The sequence below is a fragment of the Mixophyes fleayi genome, chromosome 8 (assembly GCF_038048845.1).
Source record: "Mixophyes fleayi isolate aMixFle1 chromosome 8, aMixFle1.hap1, whole genome shotgun sequence".
NCBI classification, from domain to species: Eukaryota; Metazoa; Chordata; class Amphibia; order Anura; family Limnodynastidae; genus Mixophyes; species Mixophyes fleayi.
In genome coordinates, this window is record NC_134409.1 from 75,426,264 (window position 1) to 75,447,892 (window position 21,629).

The 21,629-nt window shown below is 41.8% G+C and overlaps 1 protein-coding gene across 9 annotated transcripts in view; it reads left to right on the forward strand.

Annotated features, from left to right (window-relative positions):
- The first annotated feature begins 393 nt into the window (after positions 1-393).
- SELL (selectin L) overlaps positions 394-21,629 on the forward strand; it is a 470,693-nt gene continuing 449,457 nt past the window's right edge. For all 9 annotated transcript variants that reach the window (XM_075182749.1, XM_075182751.1, XM_075182754.1 and 6 more), the window contains exon 1: positions 394-480. In XM_075182749.1, the coding sequence (XP_075038850.1) occupies positions 478-480 (3 nt within the window). In that variant the 5' untranslated portion in view covers positions 394-477. The remainder of the gene's footprint in view (positions 481-21,629) is intronic.

The following is a 21,629-nucleotide window of genomic DNA, read 5'->3' on the forward strand; positions in this document are numbered from 1 at the left end:
ACTGGAAGCTAGAACTATTGTCATACCACTGTTACTAGTGTTTGCTAACATTGTGCTAGGGTTCTGCTTGTGTTACAGTTTGCGGAACATATTGCATTCTATTAATCGCTGGTAAATGCATTGAGGAAGCCTACAATTACTTCCAAATGCTAGTAACAAATGCATGCTGAATATGTTTACATTTGACATTTATTTTCACTCACAGTTTTACTAGCGTTAACAAGTGCCACTGGGTACCAATCCTGAAAGAACTGGTACTCAAAATTAATTTATTGTAGTTTGCAGTGAAAGAAATGTTTGGGTTAGAGAAATGTCATCACCACATTTCCTACATTCTAATGCAACATGTTTTAAAAGATAGTTGGGTGTTTCACAACTGTGCTAGTGCAGGAAATGTAACTCAAGCAGTTGCAACAGTGACCTGTATTCTCCAGAGTATACAGTTTTACTAGGACCAATAACAGCTGCAAGACCGCCATGGTAAGCACATGTTTACATGCAGTAATTTATCATTTATTATTTAATAATAAGAAAATGCTGCAGATTCTAAAACAATTAACAAATAAAAAAAAAATTAACAATACAACACAATAAACTACTAGGTTATAAACTGAACCTGTTTTTTCTTGAATATTGACGTTAAAGGGAACTATTATTCTAAATATAGGTTAGTATTATTTTTCTATACATGTTCAGTAAAACATATGGATATAGTCTATTATTCACAGGGAATGTTATTACTGTGCATGTTTGTGCTTTTTATTTTCAGTGGGAACTACGGTGTTGCTTGCTTTGCTGAGGTTATATAAAGTAAATTCATAGACACCAATTCTCTTCATACTCAACAGTCAAAGCTAATTAATCTTTCAGTAATTTTGTCTGTACTCTCATCAAATTAACTTTCCCTCCACAAGTCTTAATTAATATTCCATATACACACACACACACACACACACACACACACACACACACACACACTACAGCACATTAATATACATACTGTACATCTACATAAAGACATACACACACTACTACTGATATTTCCAGACAGTGCCTTGTATGAAGGTTTTTGATTTTGTATTCTGGATCACACGATATGCTCAAGTAGAAAACTTTGGACCCCATTCTGGATTATAAGGAGGCAGCAAGTTCTGTTGTATTATAAGATGGAGAATTTTGTATAAGATGTATTAAACACTCGTAGAAGACACTCTAATATGGGATACTTTATAAAGTGAAGATCTATTTCTGGTTAATCTTTTGTGGCCGGTCGGCACTTTAGATTTGTGAGTAAAAATTTGCCATACATTGTTACTGCATCAGTGTACGGGGGGAATTTATTTGGTCACATTACTGTAAAAAGTAACGTGGTCTGTGCAATATTACCAATATTACGATAATAGTGCGCATAATTACCGTTAATACGGTAATTTCAACACTGGCTTTTTGCTTGCGGCTCCCTGTGTTAAAATTATCGTATTAACGGTAATACACTTAGCGCGGTGTTATTCTGGGGGGAATTGAATTCCCCCATAAGATGGTTAATTTGCACTGATTGAATACAATTGTTTTTGAACCTCCATGGTTTTTTTTTCATAATATATTTTATTGTGTAGCTTTTTATGTACTAGTATAAATAAATGCTAATTGTATGAAAGTTTGTTCATGTTATATGTTGACTGATTACTGTACTTGTTTGTGAGTTATTGCTTTTTTAGGCATCTGCTAAAACCCTAAATTAGAGCTGCTTCTTTACTAGCCCTATTTTAAATATCATTATAGCTAGAGCCGGAATATTGTTTGAGGTTTTTCAATGTTTCATACCCTAAAATAATTTTCTTTTCTTGGTAGACAAGTATGTATTGTATATGCCATTAGCCAGAGGGGTTAGAATATGCTATATGATCTGATTCAGAATAATTTAACAAGATTTTCTAAAATATTCTTGCCTACAGTATTTCTCTCTTCCATTCTGATTTTATAAGAATTGTATTACAATGAAGACTTAGATGAACTGCATTTTTTTATGAAGTGGAGTAGTGTTTACATAATGATACATTTGTTACCAGTGCATGCCAGTGTTGGACTGAAGCCTGAAGGGCTTGTATTTATCTAAAACATGAATGACAAAGTCTCTGCCTCTGAAGTAGGGTTAGGGTTTGAGGTTACCATATGTTAATATAAAAAAATGGGCAGACTAGGTGGGCCAAGCTGTTCTTATCTGCCATCAAATTCTATGTTTCTAGTAGAGAATTTGTCTTAGTTTTCAGATTCTTAGATCAATTGATCGACCAATATATTTGATGCATGGTAGTGAACTGAATGTGAACTTTGTTCTACTCTCTATAGCGGGGTTTTGTATTTGGTAATTCGTTCAATTGACTGATACAATATTAATTTTAAAATACAATACCAATTTTCTGTATCTTGTCTAGCGGCATTGGATTTATCAAATGATTTTCTGTCTGCGATGTCCGATGCTGGACTCTGTAAATGCATATGATCATCAGCTGTTGTGGTTTTTAAGTGATGTTTACATGGTATACTGCCCGTTATGAAGTAGGTAAATTAATTTGTGTATAGTAGTTGGTGGTTACCTTATTTTGCTGGTCTTTGATGGCTTGATTTATGGAATTCCCAGGAGGGGTGATCCATCCATCTCTGGAAGGGTTGCCTACCAGTCTTGTCGGTTCAGGTTCAAAATTTCTACAGCCTCCTGGTGCGTGCAGCGGTTTCCGACAACATGTTAATTATAGTGAGTTCTCTGTGTCCACAGCTCACACTGATTCCTCCTTACATTTTTCTGATGTTCCGCTCACAATTAGCTGGTAAGCAATGTTCAGTTATTTTGTCCTGTTAGGTATATTTGTATCCATTCTTCTTATGTGGATAGATAAAATTTGTTGTGGGCAGCACAATGGCTTAGTGGTTAGCACTTCTGCCTCACAGCACTGGGGTCATGAGTTCGGTTCCCGACCATGGCCTTACCTGTGTGGAGTTTGTATGTTTTTCCTGTGTTTGTGTGAGTTTCCTCCCACACTCTAAAAACATACTGGTAGGTTAATTGGCTGCTATCAAAATTGACCCTAGTCTGTCTGTCTGTGTCTGTGTGTGATTGTGTGTCTATATTAGGGAGTTAGACTGTAAGCTCCAATGGGGCAGGGACTGATGTGAATGAGTTAGTGGCGCTATATAAATAAATGATGATGATCGGTGTTAATGCCTCTGATGCATTTTGTCCTAGTAATATGGACTTTTTCTCCTTTTATTTTTTTAATATGAATGTGATGTTGCACTCTTTTAGTTTTCCTTATTTTCCACACTTCTAGGGAATATCTAGGGACTCTGTCATGTTTTTAATCTCTTCTCATCTGAAGGAATGTCATAGAACCTGGAACTCTTGGTTTTGAACTCTTTACCTCCTGGCATTTCCTTATGGAAAGCAGCAAGGCAGATAACACCACTATGCAAGGGTTTAGGAAAAACTAGCATTAGTACCCACTATGACAGGACACCTCATGGTGTCATTTTTGGGCACATTACAGTGACTAAGGGCAGAGAGAAAAAGAGTCCTAAGGTAAGATTAACTCTTGTAGCTAAGGCGCCACACTACTAGGCTGGATAAAGGATGTAGTTGGACTTTGGAGAGATGTCTTGCAAAATTGCTTCTCAAAGATAATTGATCTACTGTCCAAAAGGACCTCACATTGCTGGTAATGCTACTTCTCTAGGGGTTGGCCCCATTAAACATGCTGAAAGTCACTTACATCTCTTGACAAATAAAGGTTCTATTCAACATGACTTTTTTTCTTCAGTTTTGGGAGGGGCCAGGGCAATCTTTCACTGGCCCCTCTTCTATTTCCCTGTTTACCTGCTCATGAGACTCATGGAGACCTCATGATGGAGATCATTTATTTATTCTCATCACCCTCTTATCCCTTTTCCCATCTCTCTAGGGATATTTCTTTCTCCCAAGATATCCTATATCTTGGAATGTACTCATTGGGGGTTCACTGGACTCTACTGGTGTTGCATGCAGAGGAGTCAGCTGTTTTTGAAGGCATGCAAGCAGCTCCCCCTTTTCCTTGACCAGTTCTCTTAATACACTGATATTGCCAGAAGATTACACTCTGGCCACTGTTTATAGAGGGTTCCCTTTTTTAATTGACTCCTCCTGTCACACTTCCTTTTAGAAGCAATGTAAAGAGCATTACCACTCTTCCCAGGCAAGAACACCTGAATTTTGGGCCCAAAGATAATGCCCCCTTTAGTAACTGCTTCTTTTGGCTCTGGTCAGCTTGAGCTAGAGCAATCAGACATATTTTCGCCTTTGTTCTTGTATGTATGTCACTCTAGTTATGCATCAAATCCTCCACACATTTTTGGTAACCCATATACATTCTCTAAAGCTTCAATGTAGTCTTGCAACTTAGCAGCTTTGTTATTCCTCCTAGTGGCATGGATGATATTAGTTGCTGGACATATTTATTGTATGATTATGTCATGCCTGGATACATACTTCTCTTCTCCAGCAGGATTGGACTGTATGCTGGAGAAGATGTGTAGCTGTATGTACCTCTATCATGCTGCAGATGTGAATTTGTGTCAAACAACCTTTCTAGTATCTAATCATTATCTTAGCAGCCTCACTCAGCCTACTGGTTGGCTCTACTACAGCTCCATCTAATATAATCTTATGCTTTAGCTGTTGCTAATAGGTCACTATGATATAATTAGTTAATAAACTGCAAAATCTCACACAAGCAAATCTCTAACAATGCACCTCTTTCTGACTAAACAGTTTATGTAGATAACAACAGTGCAACTGCTCTTTTGTGGGTGCACTTTTTTACATTGGCATTTGTTTGATAAGAGTTCACTATAACTAGAGATGGGCGGGCTCGTTTTCCTTGAAACCGAACTCATCCGAACTTCGGGGTTCCGAGTACAGAGCCGAGTCGGCTCGGTACTCTTGAGCCTATTCGGATTCCAAAACGTGAGGCAAAACGTCATTGTGACGTCGTTGGATCTTGTGAGTTTTGGAATCTATAAATACCGCCCTCCATGGCGATCTAGCGCCATTTCAGAGAGGGACACAGAAGGGGTAGCATAGAGTGTAGAGCATTTGGGCAGACAAATAGATAGAATTGAAAGAGAAGGGGGTAGCAGTGTTAAAGAAAGTAATCAGGGACATTCAGGAGAGCTCCATAGCTCCAGTGTTAAATGTCATTGCAGAAAAATACAAATAATAGTGCTTACAGGGTTGATGTAATTCTGCAGTCCAATTCTACAGTGTTTTATAGGTAACACACAGAAAGGAGAGCTCCATTGGTAATTCTCATTGCAGAAATACAACTACTAGTCCTTGCAGGCTTTTCTTCTAAATTTGCACAAAAAAGTGTATGGTGTTATATACACCTAAAGAGAAGAGCTCCATTGCTAATTGTCATTGCTGAAATACAAATACTTGTCCTTGCAGGCTTTTCTTCTCTGCTGTGTGCCAATGTGTCCTAGATATGGTAGGAACTGCCATGTGTTTGAGTCATTGCTCTGTCGCTTACCATCCAGCCAGGTCGCTGCAGTATTTGTCCTAAAGTGTATGAAAATAATAATGTGACCTGTGAGGTGGTCACAATTGACTACAAATTACTTGAAATTAGTGTTAGGGAAGATTATAATAATGTTGGATCAAAAAAAGAGCAAAATTATGTGATTTTAGCATATTTTAGCAATTTTTCTATAAAAATACAAAACCAAAACCAAAACACACGAGTTTGGTTTTGCCAAAACCAAAACCAAAACACAAAGCTAATCCAGATCCAAAACCAAAACATGGGGGTCAGTGAGCATTTCTAACTATAACACAACTTAACCAATCTTTTACCTGGTTGTACCTGTCTTAATGGCATCTCCGCAGAACTCTCTGCTATGCAATACTGTTGATAGTTGTAGTTCTTATTCATATGCTGCTGCTATTTGATAGGCAAAAAGCATTACACAAACATTTGGTATTTCATATGTAATCTCAAAAACTACATCTTTCCAACAAAGCTTGATGATTCAAAAACCTGTGAAGTAATACATACTGTGCTAGGTGTAAATTGTTAATGGAACTGTAGAGTTGAGTGGGAAGTAATACCAGAATATATGCCTGGATACTGCACCTCTTCTAATGGCACTCTATAAATGTTCAGCTATTTTGCTTATTTCGTATTGCTTATTTATATAGAGTCAATCATATTACGCAGTGCAGGGTCCATTATGTCAGAAGACAAAAAAATAAAAAAACATTATTTTTTCGTGTGGAAGGTAACAAGAGCACTTAGTGAAAATCGATGCAAACAAGGGGAGAACATGAAAAACTACACCTAGATACCGGCCAGGCCAGCTATAAACTCCAGACCCTAGCACTGTGAGGCAGCAATGCTAACCACTATGTCACCATACTACCCTTAAGACATTAAGACAAATAGTCCTTAAAAAGACAGTTAAGTTCCTTGGGGATTGGCAGCCACTTTTAAAGGAACAGCACTCAGTGCAGAGAAGAATAATATAAATCGAACAACAATTAGAAAATACAGAAAAGAAGCTAGTATAAATAAAGTAAAATAAAGTAAAAAATGATATATAAAAATAGATAAATAACTATTGTCACCAATATAAATTGTCCGATGCGATTAGAAAGAGATTTAAGAGCAAATTATAACAAAGTATAACCAATACATACAAAAAGAAAAGAAAGAAAAGGAAAAAATGGGGATCCGCACTCCCTCAATGTAGATAGGATAGAGGCTGCCAGAGGGGACTAGAAATAATAAGGGAAGTTCCAGCCCTTAGAACAAACAATGCGAAGAATGGCGGAAGTCCCCTAGGCGCACATTTATAGTAGAGAGTTATGTGAAATAAGACCTTAAAAGTTTTATTGCTTATAGGTCAACATATAAAAACATTTATATACCTTTGTAACATAAGTGGCAACCTGTAATAGGTATAGGAAACGGATCTGTATAAATAATAGATAAATCAGCATGTGCACAATAAAATATAGTAAACATAAAGCATATATAGCATGGCAGTAAATAAACAAGAGCATTCCAGGGCTCTCAAGCCCAATAAATTAGTCCTCTATGTACGAATCAATCATATTCCATCTGAGAAAGTTATTGGTGACGGAAGGATTGATTCGTACATAGAGGACTAATTAATAATCAAGTGAGTAATCAAATGGTTCCATTCCTAGATCTGGAGATCTATATAGAGGATGATAGGATTGGAACCAAAACCTTTTCAAAGAAGTACATTTCAATTCCTATATTCCTTCAACGAGTAACCATCACAAGAATTGGATTCAAAATATACCAAAAGGTCAATTCACAAGATTACGGCAAAATTGTTCTAAGATAGATCAATATGAAATACAAGCCAATACCCTCAGGGACCACTTTCTAGAAAGGGACTATGATCAGAAAATCGTAGAAGATGCTTTCCTTGCTATTAAGAACACTAATAGGGAAGTCCTCTTAGATAAGAAAGCCAAGAAAAGCGAACTGGTTTTGGTCCCCTTCATATCTAGATTCAGGCGAGACTCTTCAAAAGTAGAGCGAATTTTCAGAAAGCACTGGAAAATTTTATTAGGAGATGAGAAGCTCAAAGTTCTCCTTCCAGACAGACCCAAATTTATATACACCAGAGCTAATAACCTCAAGAAACAATTGGTCAACAGTACCATTCCGCGCAAAACCACTGCCCCCACAAGTACTTGGTTGGGCGAAAAAGAAAAAAGGTTTTACCATTGTAACAGGTGCCATGCATGTAAAATAGGCCTTATTCACAGTACCAAACCCATCACCACCTACATATCCCACACCACTGGGGAGGAACATACTGTGGACAGCAAAAGGACTTGTGATACCACATGGGTCATATATTTACTACAGTGTCCATGCGGTCTAAAGTATATTGGAAGAACAATTAGACAACTCCATGTAAGGATATCAGAGCATCAAAGAAATATAAAGAAAGGGTTTGATAAACATAGTGTCTCAGAACATTTCTGTACCCATCATGCACAGGATCCCTCCTTACTCCAATTTATGGGTATAAAGAAAGTGGACAAATCATGGAGGGGTGGGGACTACAACAAATTGATCTCGCAAGAGGAGTCTCAGTTTATATTCAACCTGAAAACTCTGGCCCCAAAGGGTTTGAATATTGATTTTGAGTTGAGTCATTTTTTGTGATCTCTCCATTAGTTCTGAATAATTTCATTTATCACATCTGCAATACTGATTTATTTATCATTTGTATTATTTATTGCCAAGGTTATTTGAACCATCATACCTTTGTTTAGAGATGTCCCTTATTTGAAAGACCTTTACGATAAAGGTATCGGCATTCAAGAACCCACTTAATTTGGATATAGTTATTATTGGAATCCCTGCTCAATTGCCTTTCATTTATTTTTTCTTTAGTTTATGGATCAGTTATTTATTAGGGGCTATCTAATATCTTCATTGCAATTAACTGTGAGGACAACGTTCACCTTTATAACGAGTTGTTTACAGTGTTATTCTGTTTGACTTTTCTAAAATGCATTCTATCTGACAATCTCATTAATTGCTGTTTCCTATTAGGGATGTGCACCGGCCACTTTTGGTGTCTCGTGTTTTGTGTTTTGGATTCGGATTTGCTTGAGGTTTTGGGTTCGGATTTGTTTCGCAAAACACCTGACGAAAGGTTTTGGTTCGGATTTAAGGTTTTGGATTCGGATTTATTTTGAAAAAAACATAAAAAGTGTTAAAATCAAGTTTTTTTTGTTTATTTTCACTCCTACCCTATTATTAACCTCAATAACATTCATTAGCAATCATTTCCACTAATTACCAGTCTATTCTGAACACTGAACACCTCACAATATTGTTTTTAGTCCAAAAAGTTTCACCGAGGTAGCTTTCTGGACTGCATAGTGCAGTGGTCCCGGTACACAATTTGGTACCGGGGCCACAATATATCACCATCAACTGGTCTCAATTCCACCAAAAAAGTATCTGGACTGCGTAGTGGAGTGGTCCCCACGATATAATAAAAAAACCCTCAACTGGTCTGAATTCCACCAAAAAGTATCTGGACTGCGTAGTGGAGTGGTCCCCACAATATAATAAAAAAACCCTCAACTGGTCTGAATTCCACCAAACAAGTATCTGGACTGCGTAGTGGAGTGGTCCCCACAATATAATAAAAAAACCCTCAACTGGTCTGAATTCCACCAAACAAGTATCTGGACTGCGTAGTGGAGTGGCCCCGGTACCCAATTTGATACCGGGGCCACAATATAATAAAAAAACCCTCAACTGGTCTGAATTCCACCAAAAAAGTATCTGGACTGCGTAGTGGAGTGGTCCCCACAATATAATAAAAAAAACCTCAACTGGTCTGAATTCCACCAAACAAGTATCTGGACTGCGTAGTGGAGTGGCCCCGGTACCCAATTTGATACCGGGGCCACAATATAATAAAAAACCCTCAACTGGTCTGAATTCCACCAAAAAAGTATCTGGACTGCGTAGTGGAGTGGTCCCCACAATATAATAAAAAAACCCTCAACTGGTCTGAATTCCACCAAACAAGTATCTGGACTGCGTAGTGGAGTGGTCCCCACAATATAATAAAAAAAACCTCAACTGGTCTGAATTCCACCAAACAAGTATCTGGACTGCGTAGTGGAGTGGCCCCGGTACCCAATTTGATACCGGGGCCACAATATAATAAAAAAACCCTCAACTGGTCTGAATTCCACCAAAAAACTATCTGGACTGCGTAGTGGAGTGGTCCCCACAATATAATAAAAAACCCTCAACTGGTCTGAATTCCACCAAAAAAGTATCTGGACTGCGTAGTGGAGTGGTCCCCACAATATAATAAAAAACCCTCAACTGGTCTGAATTCCACCAAACAAGTATCTGGACTGCATAGTGGAGTGGCCCCGGTACCCAACTTGATACCGGGGCCACAATATAATAAAAAAACCCTCAACTGGTCTGAATTCCACCAAAAAAGTATCTGGACTGCGTAGTGGAGTGGTCCCCACAATATAATAAAAAAACCCTCAACTGGTCTGAATTCCACCAAAAAAGTATCTGGACTATGTAGTGGAGTGGTCCCCACAATATAATAAAAAAACCCTCAACTGGTCTGAATTCCACCAAAAAAGTATCTGGACTGCGTAGTGGAGTGGTCCCCACAATATAATAAAAAACCCTCAACTGGTCTGAATTCCACCAAAAAAGTATCTGGACTGCGTAGTGGAGTGGTCCCCACAATATAATAAAAAACCCCTCAACTGGTCTGAATTCCACCAAAAGAGTATCTGGAATGCGCAGTGGAGTGGTCCCCACAATATAATAAAAAAACCCTCAACTGGTCTGAATTCCACCAAACAAGTATCTTGACTGCGTAGTGGAGTGGCCCCGGTACCCAATTTGATACCGGGGCCACAATATAATAAAAAAACCCTCAACTGGTCTGAATTCCACCAAAAAAGTATCTGGAAACGCGTAGTGGAGTGGTCCCCACAATATAATAAAAAAACCCTCAACTGGTCTGAATTCCACCAAAAAAGTATCTGGACTGCGTAGTGGAGTGGTCCCCACAATATAATAAAAAACCCTCAACTGGTCTGAATTCCACCAAAAAAGTATCTGGACTGCGTAGTGGAGTGGTCCCCACAATATAATAAAAAACCCTCAACTGGTCTGAATTCCACCAAAAAAGTATCTGGACTGCGTAGTGGAGTGGTCCCCACAATATAATAAAAAACCCCTCAACTGGTCTGAATTCCACCAAAAGAGTATCTGGAATGCGCAGTGGAGTGGTCCCCACAATATAATAAAAAAAAACCTCAACTGGTCTGAATTCCACCAAACAAGTATCTGGACTGCGTAGTGGAGTGGCCCCGGTACCCAATTTGATACCGGGGCCACAATATAATAAAAAAAACCCTCAACTGGTCTGAATTCCACCAAAAAAGTATCTGGAAACGCGTAGTGGAGTGGTCCCCACAATATAATAAAAAAAACCTCAACTGGTCTGAATTCCACAAAAAAAGTATCTGGACTGCGTAGTGGAGTGGTCCCCACAATATAATAAAGAAAACCTCAACTGGTCTGAATTCCACCAAAAAAGTATTTGGACTGCGTAGTGGAGTGGTCCCCACAATATAATAAAAAACCCTCAACTGGTCTGAATTCCACCAAACAAGTATCTGGACTGCGTAGTGGAGTGGTCCCCACAATATAATAAAAAAAACCTCAACTGGTCTGAATTCCACCAAACAAGTATCTGGACTGCGTAGTGGAGTGGCCCCGGTACCCAATTTGATACCGGGGCCACAATATAATAAAAAAACCCTCAACTGGTCTGAATTCCACCAAAAAAGTATCTGGACTGCGTAGTGGAGTGGTCCCCACAATATAATAAAAAAACCCTCAACTGGTCTGAATTCCACCAAACAAGTATCTGGACTGCGTAGTGGAGTGGTCCCCACAATATAATAAAAAAAACCTCAACTGGTCTGAATTCCACCAAAAAAGTATCTGGACTGCGTAGTGGAGTGGTCCCCACAATATAATAAAAAAACCCTCAACTAGTCTGAATTCCACCAAACAAGTATCTGGACTGCGTAGTGGAGTGGCCCCGGTACCCAATTTGATACCGGGGCCACAATATAATAAAAAAACCCTCAACTGGTCTGAATTCCACCAAAAAAGTATCTGGACTGCGTAGTGGAGTGGTCCCCACAATATAATAAAAAAACCCTCAACTGGTCTGAATTCCACCAAACAAGTATCTGGACTGCGTAGTGGAGTGGTCCCCACAATATAATAAAAAAAACCTCAACTGGTCTGAATTCCACCAAAAAAGTATCTGGACTGCGTAGTGGAGTGGTCCCCACAATATAATAAAAAACCCTCAACTGGTCTGAATTCCACCAAACAAGAATCTAGACTGCGTAGTGGAGTGGCCCCGGTACCTAATTTGATACCGGGGCCACAATATAATAAAAAAACCCTCAACTGGTGTGAATTCCACCAAAAAAGTATCTGGAAACGCGTAGTGGAGTGGTCCCCACAATATAATAAAAAACCCCTCAACTGGTCTGAATTCCACCAAAAGAGTATCTGGAATGCGCAGTGGAGTGGTCCCCACAATATAATAAAAAAACCCTCAACTGGTCTGAATTCCACCAAACAAGTATCTTGACTGCGTAGTGGAGTGGCCCCGGTACCCAATTTGATACCGGGGCCACAATATAATAAAAAAACCCTCAACTGGTCTGAATTCCACCAAAAAAGTATCTGGAAACGCGTAGTGGAGTGGTCCCCACAATATAATAAAAAAACCCTCAACTGGTCTGAATTCCACCAAAAAAGTATCTGGACTGCGTAGTGGAGTGGTCCCCACAATATAATAAAAAACCCTCAACTGGTCTGAATTCCACCAAAAAAGTATCTGGACTGCGTAGTGGAGTGGTCCCCACAATATAATAAAAAACCCTCAACTGGTCTGAATTCCACCAAAAAAGTATCTGGACTGCGTAGTGGAGTGGTCCCCACAATATAATAAAAAACCCCTCAACTGGTCTGAATTCCACCAAAAGAGTATCTGGAATGCGCAGTGGAGTGGTCCCCACAATATAATAAAAAAAAACCTCAACTGGTCTGAATTCCACCAAACAAGTATCTGGACTGCGTAGTGGAGTGGCCCCGGTACCCAATTTGATACCGGGGCCACAATATAATAAAAAAAACCCTCAACTGGTCTGAATTCCACCAAAAAAGTATCTGGAAACGCGTAGTGGAGTGGTCCCCACAATATAATAAAAAAAACCTCAACTGGTCTGAATTCCACAAAAAAAGTATCTGGACTGCGTAGTGGAGTGGTCCCCACAATATAATAAAGAAAACCTCAACTGGTCTGAATTCCACCAAAAAAGTATTTGGACTGCGTAGTGGAGTGGTCCCCACAATATAATAAAAAACCCTCAACTGGTCTGAATTCCACCAAACAAGTATCTGGACTGCGTAGTGGAGTGGTCCCCACAATATAATAAAAAAAACCTCAACTGGTCTGAATTCCACCAAACAAGTATCTGGACTGCGTAGTGGAGTGGCCCCGGTACCCAATTTGATACCGGGGCCACAATATAATAAAAAAACCCTCAACTGGTCTGAATTCCACCAAAAAAGTATCTGGACTGCGTAGTGGAGTGGTCCCCACAATATAATAAAAAAACCCTCAACTGGTCTGAATTCCACCAAACAAGTATCTGGACTGCGTAGTGGAGTGGTCCCCACAATATAATAAAAAAAACCTCAACTGGTCTGAATTCCACCAAAAAAGTATCTGGACTGCGTAGTGGAGTGGTCCCCACAATATAATAAAAAAACCCTCAACTAGTCTGAATTCCACCAAACAAGTATCTGGACTGCGTAGTGGAGTGGCCCCGGTACCCAATTTGATACCGGGGCCACAATATAATAAAAAAACCCTCAACTGGTCTGAATTCCACCAAAAAAGTATCTGGACTGCGTAGTGGAGTGGTCCCCACAATATAATAAAAAAACCCTCAACTGGTCTGAATTCCACCAAACAAGTATCTGGACTGCGTAGTGGAGTGGTCCCCACAATATAATAAAAAAAACCTCAACTGGTCTGAATTCCACCAAAAAAGTATCTGGACTGCGTAGTGGAGTGGTCCCCACAATATAATAAAAAACCCTCAACTGGTCTGAATTCCACCAAACAAGAATCTAGACTGCGTAGTGGAGTGGCCCCGGTACCTAATTTGATACCGGGGCCACAATATAATAAAAAAACCCTCAACTGGTGTGAATTCCACCAAAAAAGTATCTGGAAACGCGTAGTGGAGTGGTCCCCACAATATAATAAAAAAACCCTCAACTGGTCTGTATTCCACCAAAAAAGTATCTGGACTGCGTAGTGGAGTGGTCCCCACAATATAATAAAAAAAACCCTCAACTAGTCTGAATTCCACCAAAAAAGTATCTGGACTGCGTAGTGGAGTGGTCCCCACAATATAATAAAAACCCCTCAACTGGTCTGAATTCCACCAAACAAGTATCTGGACTGCATAGTGGAGTGGCCCCGGTACCCAATTTGATACCGGGGCCACAATATAATAAAAAAAACCTCAACTGGTCTGAATTCCACCAAAAAAGTATCTGGAAACGCGTAGTGGAGTGGTCCCCACAATATAATAAAAAAACCCTCAACTGGTCTGTATTCCACCAAAAAAGTATCTGGACTGCGTTATTTAATTTCTTTTAAATAGAGAAAGAAAGAAGGTAGTAATAGAAATGGCAGTTATTTGAATCCCCAGGAGAGTCTAAGTGGGGTGAGCCACAGTGAGATTATTTCCCTCAGTTTCTCTATGTCACGGACTTACCTGATCCCCGCCGCTCCGTCCAGCCGCACTTCCGCATTCAGGACCATGTGACCACACCCGGAGGCGGTCACATGACCACAACCCTAGAGGCGGGGATTTTGAATCCCCTTCAGTATAAAAACCTCACTCTGACACTCGCTGAGTGTCAGAGCAACACTTACCTGTTCCTGGCTCCTGCTCTTCGTGGATTGCAGTGTCTTCCCGTTTCCAGTGTCTCCTGTGTGCTGATCTCTGCCTGTTTGACTTCCCTGGCTCTCCTATCCCTGTGTACCGACCCGGCTTGCTGACCATTCTCCTATTCTTGTGACCCGTGTACCGAACCTGGCTTGTTGACTCCGAGTTGCCTTCTGATTCTGCCTGACTCCATTCCTGTGTACCGGACCGGCTTGTTGACTCCGCTACCACCGCTTCACTCCGCTGTACTACATCTTGAGGCGAACCTGGGGACCGCGACCTGCGACTCCTGGCAGCGAAGCCCACCCCGCCTTGCGGCGGTTCTTGGTGAACACCGGGGAGATCGTTAGACTCCGCACCTCAGGTAAGCCAGTGCTAATCAAGATTAGTAATATTGTATCCAGAATCTGTTACAGTTTGCTCTGACCATGGATACCACAGCTAAAGATCTGTTGGAGCATTTAGTAGGAAGGATGGATAAGCAAGAAGCTAACCAAGAGCAACTTTTAAAATTCCTCAATAGTCTATCCACTCGGTTGGATGTTGTCCAGAACACCCTAGTGGCTGGTGGATCACCTGGGCCGGCAGTGGCCCCTGTACCTCAGGCCGCAGCAGCAGCTTCTTCTTCGCAGCTACGGTTACCTAACCCACCCAAGTTCGATGGAGACCCTAAAAATTGCAGAGGATTTTTAAATCAATGCTCCATACAATTCGAGCTTCTACTTGGGAACTTCCCCTCCGGAAAAACGAAAGTGGCCTATGTGATTTCGTTATTGTCCGGTCAAGCTTTAGCATGGGCTTCCCCCTTATGGGAGAGGGACGACCCCATTCTACATAACTTCAACCTCTTCTTGTCCACCTTCAAGAAAATATTTGATGAGCCAGGAAGGGTGTCCAATGCCGTTTCCGGCTTACTACGTCTCCGCCAGGGAAACCAGTCTGTGGGGCAGTATGCGGTCCACTTCAGAACCATGGCCTCTGAACTTCGCTGGAACGATGAGGCCCTAGTAGCTACATTCTGGCAGGGCCTTTCAGACCGAATCAAAGACGAATTGGTATCCCAGGAACTCCCTACGTCTTTGGACGACATTATCTCCCTCTGTGTCAAATTTGATTTGCGTTTCAAGGAACTTAATTCCGAGAAGGAACAGTTGCGGCGTAGTATGATTCGCTTGGCCCCCAACTTCCAAACCCCTGTTCTTCCCCCTGAAGAGCCCATGCAACCTGGGAGGACCCGCCTATCCGCCGAAGAGAGGGAGAGGAGATTTCGGAACAAGTTGTGTTTATATTGTGGAGAGAGTGGCCATCTTCTGAGTTCTTGTCCCAAACGCTCGGGAAACGACAGGGCCTAACGAGTTCTGGAGCTGTATCGTTGGGCCTCTTTTCTCAGTGTCAGTCAGTTCCCAATAGTAATGATTGCCTGTCTATTCCCATTTCCCTTCAGTTAGGACAAAAGACCCGCAGTCGGCTCTTATAGATTCCGGAGCTGCAGGAAATTTCATTTCTGCCACAGTAGTTAAACAATTCGCTATTCCCACACAAGCCTTGGAACAACCCATCTCTTTGATGGCCATTGATGGGGGAAGAATCCCTGAGGGGTCCATCTTGGTACGCACTATTCCTCTTCTACTTCAGATAGGAGCACTTCATCGGGAGAAGATTTCTTTTCTAGTAATACAGAGATCTACCAACCCAGTCATCCTAGGACTTCCTTGGCTTCGTGTCCACTCTCCCACCTTGGACTGGAAATCTGGTCACATATTGTCCTGGGGACAGTCCTGCTGCTCTCGCTGCCTACAGAGAGTGGTTCCCCCGAATAGTCCCAGACGTACCCAAGAATTTCCTGTGACTCTCCTGCCTGAGCCATACCAAACCTTCTCTGATGTTTTTTGTCAACAAGAGGCCACTAGACTTCCCCCTCACAGAATCTGGGACTGTGGCATTGATCTGATACCTGGTAAACCCATTCCCAGGGGCCGTGTTTACCCCCTTTCCCTCCCGGAGTCTAAGGCTATGGAGGAGTACATCCAAGAAAATCTAAACAGGGGCTTCATCCGCAAGTCTGCCTCCTCAGCTGGGGCTTGCTTCTTCTTCGTAAAAAAGAAAGATGGGGGCCTCCGCCCTTGCATTGATTACAGAGGCCTGAATGCCATTACCGTTAAAAATCGGTATCCACTGCCACTGATTTCTGAATTATTTGACCGGATTAAGGGTGCCACCATCTTTTCTAAACTTGACCTCAGAGGAGCGTATAACCTTATACGCATTAAGGAGGGGGATGAATGGAAGACGGCGTTTAACACCCGAGACAGTCACTTTGAATATCTGGTCATGCCTTTCGGGCTATGCAATGCCCCAGCCATATTTCAGAGCTTTATGAATGAGCTGTTTCAAGACCTCTTGTACCAATCTGTAGTCATCTACTTGGACGACATTCTCATCTTTTCTCAAGATCTAGCATCACATCGTACTCATGTATTGGAGGTCCTCTCTCGTATCCGAAAAAATCAGTTATTTTGCAAATTGGAGAAATGCACCTTCAAGCAGAGACAAATTCCCTTCCTGGGATATATTATTTCGGGCACCGGTCTACAGATGGATCCCACAAAATTGAAAGCCATACTTGACTGGCCCCAACCTTCGGGCCTTAAGGCCACTCGACGCTTCCTAGGATTCTCCAACTATTATCGTCAATTTATCAAGGGGTACTCCTCTCTCGTGGCTCCCATCACAGCATTGACCCGCAAATCTGCTGATGCTGGTATTTGGTCCTCTGAGGCTATACAAGCCTTTATATTATTAAAGTCTCTCTTTTCATCTGCACCCATTCTTCAACAGCCAGATTGTTCTCGTCCCTTTGTCCTGGAGGTAGATGTCTCTTCTGTTGGCACAGGAGCCGTACTATCACAGCGAGGTCCTTCTGGAAAACTTCATCCCTGCGGATTCTTTTCCCGTCGCTTTTTACCTGCTGAGAGGAATTATGGGATTGGCGACAAAGAGCTCCTGGCCATCAAATTGGCTCTCTCCGAATGGAGACATTTACTAGAAGGAGCGCAATTCCCTATCACCATATATACCGACCATAAGAATTTGCTTTACTTACGCACTGCTCGATGTCTAAACCCTCGACAAGCAAGGTGGTCCTTATTCTTCTCACGCTTTGATTTCAACATCACTTTTCACTCGGGATCTAAGAATACGAAGGCAGACGCCTTATCTCGCTCTTTTGATCCAGCTGACATGGAATCCTCGGAAGATAAGAAATTCATTGTAAATCCATGTCAAGTATTGGCAGCTACACACCTAAAAAAGGGTTGTCCTCCAGGCAAAACATTCATCTTGCCACATCTACGCACCCGGCTCCTTCACTGGGCTCATCACTCACTCTTCTCTGGGCATGCCGGCATTCGCAAGACCTGGGACTTATTGTCCCGAAGCTACTGGTGGCCTTCCTTGCTGGAGGATGTGAAGAGATTTGTTGCTGCTTGTTCCAAATGTGCTCAACACAAGACCTCTAGGAAGAAGCCTTATGGATGCTTGCTCCCATTACCCATTCCTGATTACCCTTGGTCACAGATCTCCATGGATTTTATCACGGACCTTCCCCCTTCCAAATCCTGTACTGTAGTGCTTGTGGTCACGTATCGCTTCTCTAAAACAGCCCACTTTATTGCTCTCAAAGGCCTTCCTTCTTCCTCCTCCTTAGCCGATATTTTTATTAAAGAAATATTTCTCCTCCATGGCTGTCCTCAACATATTGTCTCCGATAGGGGATCACAATTCATATCAAAATTTTGGCGGTCTTTTTGCAATAAATCCGGGATTAAGCTTGACTTTTCTTCCGCATATCATCCCCAGTCCAATGGGGCTACTGAGAGAACCAACCAAGAATTAGAGAAGTTTCTAAGAATATTTATCTCTAGTAACCAAGACAACTGGGTGGACCTTCTCCCTTGGGCCGAGTTCGCCCATAACAACCATTTTCATGAGGCCATCTCTAACTCCCCCTTTTTTGTTCTGTATGGCTGCCATCCTAGACTACCCACCTTCTCTCAAGTCTCATCTTCTGAAGTTCCAGCAGTGGACTCTCTGGTTCGTAACTTCTCTGATATTTGGGAACAAACCAAGACAAACTTAAAACAAGCAACTACTCGTTCCAAAAAATTCTACGATAAAAGGAGTAGAATGACTCCAAGTTTTGCAGTTGGTGACAGGGTATGGCTTTCCACCCAGAACATTCGTTTAAAGGTTCCCAGTAAAAAATTTGCTCCCAAGTTTATTGGCCCATTTGCTATATCTGAGATTATTAATCCCGTAGCCTTTAGATTGAGTCTGCCTCCCTCTTTACGCATACCCAATGTCTTCCATGTCTCCTTGTTAAAACCGATGGTAACCAACAGATTCTCCACCTTATCCAGAACTCCTCCTCCTGCTGTGGATCGGGATCAAGTTGAATACGAGATTAAAACTATCCTAGATTCTCGTAAAGTTCAAGGTGCCATACAGTTCTTGGTGGATTGGAAGGGTTACGGCCCTGAGGAGCGCTCATGGGTAAGAGCCATTGACCTACATGCTCCCCGTCTACTTAAATCCTTCCATAAAAAATTTCCTTTGAAATCCTATTAGGTGTTCGGAGTCCACCTTTATGGCAGGGGGTACTGTCACGGACTTACCTGATCCCCGCCGCTCCGTCTAGCCGCACTTCCGCATTCAGGACCATGTGACCGCACCCGGAGGCGGTCACATGACCACAACCCTAGAGGCGGGGATTTTGAATCCCCTTCAGTATAAAAACCTCACTCTGACACTCGCTGAGTGTCAGAGCAACACTTACCTGTTCCTGGCTTCTGCTCTTCGTGGATTGCAGTGTCTTCCTGTTTCCAGTGTCTCCTGTGTGCTGATCTCTGCCTGTTTGACTTCCCTGGCTCTCCTATCCCTGTGTACCGACCCGGCTTGCTGACCATTCTCCTATTCTTGTGACCCGTGTACCGTACCTGGCTTGTTGACTCCGAGTTGCCTTCTGATTCTGCCTGACTCCATTCCTGTGTACCGGACCGGCTTGTTGACTCCGCTACCACCGCTTCACTCCGCTGTACTACATCTTGAGGCGAACCTGGGGACCGCGACCTGCGACTCCTGGCAGCGAAGCCCACCCCACCTTGCGGCGGTTCTTGGTGAACACCGGGGAGATCGTTAGACTCCGCACCTCAGGTAAGCCAGTGCTAATCAAGATTAGTAATATAGTATCCAGAATCTGTTACACTCTAACAGGTTGTCAGTGTTGTGCCTCTTCTTAAAACCTGTGATACATAACTACACACACTCGGCAAAGCTTCTACAAATTATCTGCGGCACAGGAGAGTACCACTGGACTGTACTTTAATAGCAGTACCTATTATTTTTGGGTACAGCAACAGTGAATGATCGTAGTTAGACTTTTAAATAGCAGTACAAGCTAGATTTTTTAAAATTTTGTAATATTCTTTTCCAATTATTTTTGGAAATTTTTTTATTTATTTTTTTAAAATTAATTTTTTATAATTTTTTTTATAAAAATATATATATTTTTTTTTAACTTTTGGATAACTTGGAAATAACAATGCCCTTAGCAGAACAGACCACAGGACACAGGAAATACAGAAAGAAAGAAGGTAGCAATAGAAATGGCAGTTCCTCTTTTTTGGAACTGCACAAACAGTGATGAAAATGAAGGTGGAGCTGGTGGCATGTCACGGTCCTCTTCAGAGGACAATCTCCTGACCAGCAGGTCTTTGCACCACTGTAGACTTGTGTCCACCGGAAACAGAGACACAACATACGCTTTAAACCGAGGATCGAGAACGGTGGGCAGAATGTATTCCTCTGACTTTAAAAGACTGACCACCCTCGGATCCTGGCAAAGCGTACGAAGGGCTTCATCCACAAGAGCTACATGCTTGGTGGAATCGCAGAACCTTGCACAACACGGAAATCATTTTCCAGTGCGCTTGACTCAGGCGCATCCCCACTCCTTTTCCTATGTCGTAGGTGGCTGTGTAGGCTTGAATGGCCTTTTGATGCTCCTCCATCCTCTGCAGCATATAGAGGGTGGAATTCTAGCACGTCACTACCTCTTGTTAATTTAGATTGCAAGGCTTGTAAATACTTTGAAGATAAAAAAAGCAGGCTGCACAGACTGTGGAGCTAGAAAGTGAAATTAAATGGACCACGTTACTTTGGTGGCTATCTATGCCCCCCCCCCCGTCCTACACTTGTAGTTGAATATAAAAAAAGCAGCCTGCATAGACTGTAGAACTATAAATTCAAATATACAAAGAAATGGACAAAGGCTGTTTGGTATCTGTCTGCATCAGATCCCCTCTCCACTAGGAGTAAAATAGAAAACTATTCAGCCGTTATATAATCTAGAATATAAATAGAAATTGAGAAAGGCAATTTGGTATCTGTCTGCATCATAATCATCAACATCCTCTTCAGCGCCAGCTACATCAATATCCTCCTCCCGGTGTACAACATTCACACCTTCATTAGCCAAATCTGTAACTGGACTGTGGGTGATCTTTCCAGCATATGCAGAGGGCGTGCTGCAAATGCTGGATGGAGTCACCCCTTCCGTACAGTGATGGGAAGGTCAGGCTTCACAACCACCAACACCCTTGGACTCGCCTTGGGGATTTGTGATGTCATCTGTTTAGAAGGCAGAGTTCTTTGCTGTTTTGTTGTTGTTGCTGACAGCATAACTCTCTTAAATTTTTTGTAGGGGGGGAGGAGGAGGGCTTAGATCCTTGGGTGAAGCTGGACCACTAGTCATGAACACGGGCCAGAGCCTAAGCCGTTCCTTGCCACTACAAGTCGTAAATGGCATATTGCCAACTTTACGTTTCTCCTCAAATGATTTTAAGTTTCTCTTTTTGCTACTTTTTGAGAACTTGGGCTTTTTGGATTTTACATGCCCTGTACTAGGAGATTGGGCATCGGGCTTGCCAGACGA